Source organism: Magnolia sinica, chromosome 5 (genome assembly GCF_029962835.1).
Source record: "Magnolia sinica isolate HGM2019 chromosome 5, MsV1, whole genome shotgun sequence".
NCBI classification, from domain to species: domain Eukaryota; kingdom Viridiplantae; phylum Streptophyta; class Magnoliopsida; order Magnoliales; family Magnoliaceae; genus Magnolia; species Magnolia sinica.
This window is the reverse complement of record NC_080577.1, coordinates 85,270,350-85,277,817: the sequence shown is the minus strand read 5'-3', so window position 1 is coordinate 85,277,817 and position 7,468 is coordinate 85,270,350. Positions and strand designations below refer to the sequence as shown.

At 39.5% G+C, this 7,468-nt stretch overlaps 1 protein-coding gene across 1 annotated transcript; it reads left to right on the top strand.

Moving 5' to 3' along the window:
- Window positions 1-1,719: 1,719 nt before the first annotated feature.
- Window positions 1,720-3,985, top strand: LOC131247376 (transcription factor MYB20-like). Its single transcript, XM_058247697.1, has 3 exons — window positions 1,720-1,992; window positions 2,493-2,622; window positions 3,235-3,985. Exons 1-3 carry the CDS (start codon window positions 1,860-1,862, stop codon window positions 3,761-3,763), a joined length of 792 nt encoding a protein of 263 aa, XP_058103680.1. The 5' UTR covers window positions 1,720-1,859; the 3' UTR covers window positions 3,764-3,985.
- Window positions 3,986-7,468: the final 3,483 nt, after the last annotated feature.

Genomic DNA, 7,468 nt, shown 5'->3' with positions numbered 1-7,468 from the left:
TATGATAGAACTGGATCTATCATATCGGCATCTTTAAGGTGACCTAGATTGCGCATCTTCGGAGTGGATTGCCTGTGACCTCGGGCACAGAGATATCTCTCTGCCCGGGGCCGCGTGGGATCCACAGATATGTCCATGACAAATCTACTCCGTCCATCTATTTTAAAAGGCCACGATTGAACAGTTTCTAAAAATTAGGAAGATCCAAACTCAGATGATCCACACCAACAAAACTGTGGGAACAACACCGTCCACTGTTGAAACCTTATAGGAGCTGACCATGATGTTATATTCCATCCAAACCGTTCATAGAATTATAACCAGTCAGATGAACTGCAAGAACAAATATCATTCTGATACAAAACTTCTGTCACCGCCAAGCGTTTAATGCCCTCTATTTCGGGTGGTGGGACACGAGTTTTTCTTCTGCATGATTTGTAAATTATTGTCCTATTGTGATCTTTAAAACCAGATGGACGGAGTGGATTTGTAACGGACACCTCTGTGGGCCCCACGTAGCCCCGGCACAAAGATATGCGCCCGCGTTCACAGGCGATTCGCTCTCGCGCATCTTTGGGAGAGTTTCTTCCCGTTTTCTCCTTGGGCGCTCCCTCATACTCCGGCTGCTTATGAGGTTTGATACGCAGGCGCTCAGAAATTGTGTACGTGGCATAAATTAGGTCAAATTAAACTGAGTAAAACTGTAGAACTCACCAATTCTAAGTCAAAATCCCATAAGCAGCTTCATTGAACAATCCTAGCCTTTGATTCGTGGACAAGTGTTTGTTGAAATAGGACCATTGGATACTTTCCATTCTTAACCGACCACCAATCTGATGTCAGATATTTAAATGAGCATAATTTTTTTATCCATGGAACACCTAAACTGAACTCATAATTTGGACAATTTAATTTAGATTGCTTGTATTCCAAGTATGTAATTTCTAAGTATTTTCCAAGTGACTGCATATCATCGTATATCACACTCCACCAGAGTATCACAGTTTTTCTCTTTCCACTTCCCTCGTTTCACAGAAAGAGCCCCTTCTAACGACAAAAGATGGCCAGCTTTAGTTAAGACTATAAGTATGGAATTTTCTTTCTAAGGGCCTATAAGAAGTCCTTAGATGCAAGTGCCAAGCTTGTCAATGAGAGCGACCCACGTCTCTTTAAATAACAAAACCTCTCATTTCATGCATCCCAAACTTCTATTTTTCTAAGGTGGGCTGATTTTAAATTCCTTGTAATTGGATGATTTGGTGCTAGACCCATGCATATAGATCCCATCCCACCACATGTGGTCACACACGCTCTGCGTGCGACATCCAACCTGTCCATCAGGTGGGCCACATCAGGAATGTGCCACAACATTTTTTTTTAAAACCCATGCATTCCATTCACCAAGTGGACTACAAATGTACAAAAAATGGACGGTTTAAATGATATTTTTTCGATGGTCCACATTTAGCGTGCGCAGCCTTCGGATTAGTCAACAAGCCTAAGCTTTAAGGCAGGGCCATATGCGATGGACGGCTTGGATTATGCATGTATCTACTACAATGGAATGTATATATGACTGCATGTGAGACGTCTAGTGGTCTCTCTCTCTCTCTCTCTCTCTCTCTCTCTCTCTCTCTCTCTCTCTCTCTCTCTCTCTCTCTATATATATATATATATATAAGGCTCATGTCTTTTCTTCAATCATGGGTGCCTGTAAAATGGTATTTGTTTTATGGGGGAATGAACTGGCAGCATCTTTGTTTGAATTATAAGGTTGTTTGGGTGCAGTCCCTCTATTCGCCGACCGGACCGACGAAAGCAGCTTTCTCTCTCTGGTGTTTTTTGGAAAGTAGTTTGCAATGGGAAGACAACCATGTTGTGAGAAGGTAGGATTGAAAAGAGGGCCATGGACTGTGGACGAAGATCAGAAGCTTATGAACTTCATCCTCAACAACGGCATACACTGTTGGAGGATGGTTCCCAAGCTCGCAGGTTTTAACTCTCTCTCTCTCTCTCTCTCTCTCTCTCTCTCATTAAGACTCATGAACAGTGAAATAATTTGATCAGGACCATCCATTTGGTCCATCCAGATATTCTTGGGCCACCCAAAGAAAATTGTCCCGATGGGATGATGATTTACCTCTTGGAAATTTCCTGCAATTTGGACGTTCCAGATCGTTTCCCAAAAAAAAAAAACCATTCATTCCTTGTGCTTCGTCTTAAATTGCCTATAGTTCTCATGAATCACTTTGATCCGACGATCTTAACCATCACATTTGTGGCTTGGAAAACAGATGGTTGTAAAAGAAATCACAACATCCCGACTGATAAGATCATCTCCCGGGCAAATTTTCTCATGGTAACCCATGAAGTGTGGGCTACGCGTTCCTGGCATCCTGTGTGTTTCTATAATACATAACTCTATTTTTTATGCAATTGAGATAATTAACTAAACAAGGTGATCTTGTGGGTTTCTTTGGGGTTTAATGAAGGTTTGATGAGATGTGGAAAGAGCTGTCGGTTGAGATGGACTAATTATCTACGGCCCGATCTCAAGAGAGGAGCACTCTCGGAAATGGAGGAAAATCAGATCATCCAACTTCATTCACGTCTTGGTAACAGGTCTATCCATGCAGATTGTGCTGCATGTTTTTTCTCACTTACACTATAGAATGTTAACCAAGATTGCCATTATGCCACTTGCAATATTTGCCCCCTTGCATTTATAAGGAACGTTCAGATGTGTTCCAACGTATGGTGGGGCCCCCATGATGTGTATATAGAATGCAAACCGTACATCTGGTGTGCCTCCTCATAAGCACTGTACATCCCAAGAATCATTCTCATCGAAAACTCAGGTGGGACGTACCTCAGGGATCAGTGCACAATCACGCCAAAAACCTATATGTTCAGTTCTTGTGACGTGTGACGCACCTAAATTTTGAAATGGTTGAGTCTGTGTGTCCCTTCATCCTAGTGGGGCGCACCTGATGAATGGGTTGGATGACATATACACAAGACTGTGGACCCACATTCCATTTGGAAGTTTCTATGGTCATCATCCCCCTCTCCAATGTTTCCATTGTTCCCTTTGGTATGGCCCAATGAATATATGGATTTGGGGACCTAGGCCTAACATTGGGGCAGCGCATAGCTCGAAAATACGGTATGTGGTCTTTCTCCATTATTAAAAATGTTGCTATTACTTAAGCTCTTGTTGATGGTCATAAATAGGTGGTCGAAGATCGCCGCTCATTTCCCAGGCCGCACCGACAACGAAATCAAAAACCATTGGAACACTCGAATCAAGAAAAGGCTTAAGCTACTTGGGTTGGACCCAGTGACCCACAAGCCCATCGATCCACCAGAAAGATACCATCCGAAAGATTCACAGGCTACTCCTTGGGAAGAAGAAGAGAAGAGCCTAGATGTTGGATTATCTGATAATCCATGCCGGGAAGATTTATCAATGGCCAAACAAGATGGATTTGATTTGGGTTTGGATGACAATGGCAGTGCCTTCCTTAGCTATGGGATGTTGTGGGAGGGCTTGGATATGGAAAACATGAAAATACAAGGCAATCCATCCAACAGTTGCACCACTGCATTTTCAATGGATGGCAGTGTCTACCCTTCTTTGGTTGAAGAGTCTTCTTTGTTAGAGGACTCTAAGCTATATTGGACCCATAGTGTGGATTCTGTTCCTTCATGGAGTGGTATGCATTCCTTGGAAGAGATGTTCTCCATTGGAAATCACAAATAAAGCACTCTCTTTCCATCCAAAAGGGGTCTCATTTTATACTATTTCTCTCTTGTTCATGTTTCCAAGTGCCTTTATAAATACTTTTCATGTCTCACTTTCTGCTCTTTCAGTGTGTGTTTTCCATTATCGAATTCTTTATTTTAATTATTGTTCATTTTTCTAATTAATCTCCTTTCTAGCTAGGGTGTAACTTCGTTTCTTTCTTTCCTTCTTTTCCTTCTTTTTTATTTATTTTTTATTTTTTAGTTTTTAGTTTTTATTTATTTATTTATTTATTATTATTTTTTAAATGTCTAAGCTCTAATTGTGACATGATGGGTGGCAATGGGACGGACCAATGTTGGCCCTAGCCTGCCTGGCACTAGTCCCCTGAGCTGGCCCTAATCAGCCTAAAAGGGCCGTGGCCTTTGCCCTGTTTGATCTGCGCTGTGATGAAAATAGTTAGATAATCAAAGGTTTAAAATAGTCTAATTTTCTTTTCTTTTCTTTTCTTTTCTTTTTTTTCCCCTTTTTGATACATCCTTCGTCTACGATTAGTCACATCATATAAATGGTTGAGATCATTGAAACATGACCCAAATCCAATCACGTGTATGGTAAATGAGAATGATTCATCCATGTTTATGAACACCTATTCCTTTTATATAATAGCGATCCACTTGATGGTTAGACCAGGCCATTTATAATTGGCCAGGCCCCGCCTTTGGGCCACGCAGGCTACTTGACTGGCCACCCTGACCAATTGCCACCCTCAACTGACATCAATAGCCAAACCCTAGAGCTTGACCACCGGTCCATATGAGACTTGAACCCATGGTGGTCACCCATGGCACGTGCATGTGTTATTGTAGACTTTTCTTTTGTGGGTGCATATTATGTACGTTTTAATGGCATTTGTATCATAAACAAGCCCTCGATAGTTCCCAAATCATAGATCACTACGTGAAAAAGGCCCTAATTCGACGGCTCATAACTATCAAATTTTAGGCAATTTGACAGACATGGGTGTCAAGAACATCAGTCAAAAAAATTTAACGTTCAAAACGTAATTCGACAGGTTGAAACCACCTAATAGTTTTCGTTGGTCACATCGACCAGTCGAATAAGAGTTTTGGTGGAGAATGAATTCGGCTGTTTATAATCATCGAATAAGATGCCGAAAGGTTTTTGATGGTTCTCAACTATCGTTTTAGGATATTCTTCGACAACTTAGGACCAATGTTCTAGGCCAAAATATTTAAGCATTCGACGGCTAGGAGCCATCAAATTTTATTTGGATATAGAAGTAAAAAACAGCTGAATTTTGGAGCCTCAAGGCTATGGCTATGCCTGTACACCCGAGAAACACATTTTATATTATCTAAAATAATCACAATCCACTATACACCTTATAAACACATTCTATAAAATCTAAAATATATAAAATCAAATATTTTTTCATTTTCAAATAAAATAAAGTATATTTCATTTACTCCCATCCAAACATATTTTATACAATATACAAATAGCTATAATCCAATGCATTCCAATTCCTCTCATTTACTTTCATCAAATCAGAATATTTTAATTTCAAATGCATCTCATTTACTCCAATCCAAACACAATTAAGAATGCCATTTTCTCCCAATACTTTTACCTCCAATTCCATTTCCTATTTACCTCTATTTACAATCTCCCAAATGAACCCCAAAATACAAGGTAAATGAGCCATTGTTAACATTTCTAGGTATTTTTTTTAATAAGGAATTATGGCTCATAGATGAAGAGATAAATACACTTGTGAAAGTAGATGAAGTAAAATGTAATCTTTATATTTGTACATTACAAAATTACCAGTTTTAGGGTGATTTCAAGGAGAAATAAACAATATAACAAAATCATCATTACAGTTAAATGCATGTGATATGATAACCAAATTAAAACTAAATAATTATGAACCATTTACAATTGTTTGCAGTTGTAATTGGAGATTCAAACATAATTATAAAGTAAATGGTCCAATGATGAGAATGCTCAACCAATTACAATTTGGCCACGTCTACATTATGGTAATATAATTTAAACAATGCACCCAAATACAACAAAAAGACAGGCAATTTCACTTGATAAATAGTAAAAGAAGATTGCTAACATTTTATAGTTAGAGCATCAAGATCTCCATGAATATGTCTCATTCCAGCTAAATATTCGATGAAAAGAAAAAGTCAAGTAAATGAAAATTCATGAGCACAACATTTCAACATAAACAATAAAAAGATGAAATCAGATGCACTTCCCCAATTACCTCAAGTATGAGGCAGCTTGAATCTTAGTCACTGGTTGTCACGGCATCCTAACAGTCCCCACTGGCCTCACCGAATTCAGCTACCCTAAGTGACAACTCCCTTAGATGCTCCCCTCGAGTTATTGTGTGGGCCCTGCCGCATGTCACCACTTAGGGCAATGATCCTTCCAAGATCAAGCCGATATTTCTATTTTCCCTTCATTTAAGTTTATTTGACCTTAAGAACAAGTTGGATGGGAAACATTATCCACAATGCTTTGTAACATGTTATTAAAACGTATGCTAGCATTGTAACTAGTTCATAGTGAGGGTTTGAATTAATAAATTTTTATTTTGACCAGACTCTCCATAACCAATGAGAGAGTCACCTACATACTTATCATTGTTGTAAGATCAGGCCAATGTAGTTCATCTCTTTTCCACAGATGACAATACAAAATTGTGTTCGAGTCTAAATTGTTCTACGGACTGAAAAATTACAAGATTGAAGAAAGACAAAGTATGAGATCAAATGATGTAGGGGAGTCAATGATGGAATTTACCCAGTCGTACCTCTAAGATTTTTCCATCTCAATTCGAAGTCGATAACACATTTAGTAAATGACTTTGAATCATCAGTCAAAAACCTAGGAGGCACATCTAGGGAAACTCCATCACCAACTCCCCCCACACCATTCAAAATCATACTCAAGCTCTCATTGATTGTGCAGTTTTGAATACTCGACAACCATTTCAACTTAAAAGCAAATTTTCTTATCATTTGGGAAAAAGAGATGAACTACGGTGACTTGATCCTGTAGTTCATCTTTGTAAGTGCTTGTTTTCAAAGCACACATGTTGTTGTTAAATTTTGTAGACAAAATGTTAGTTATATCTTCAATACATGTGAGACCTGACCCAAGTTCGCATGTGTGCATGTGTGTGTGTGAGTATGCATCTTGTGTATTTTGGTCCCGCGGTCCTACCAGTCAAATTTCGGTGACCCGCGACCTTCGGATAGTGATTACGGTCACCCTTGAGTTTGGTCACGTAGACCCGACTCGGATTGACCCAAGACCTATGCCGTTGTGACCGCATCGTCGCCGCGGTTCCAGTGCCGCGTCTCATGCATAAATCCAGCGTGTCCATCAAAAGTTATGGGCCGCGCATTATTTGGGCCGTTGATTGCATTTTTGGTGGGACCCACCTGATTGCACATTTCCCCATGTGCACTATTCCTCATGTAAGCTACCTTTAGCCTAGCAATGATGGCTTCTTTTCTCAAGAAAACCATGATGAGATTAGCTTCTCTAGGCAATGATGAGCCACCCTATCCCATGAGAAATGATTATTTTCTCTTTTCAAAAATTCATCTTTTTCTAAGAAAGCAATCATTTTAACTTTAGAAACTCTCTCATCTCCCTCTCTTTCTTCATTTCTAT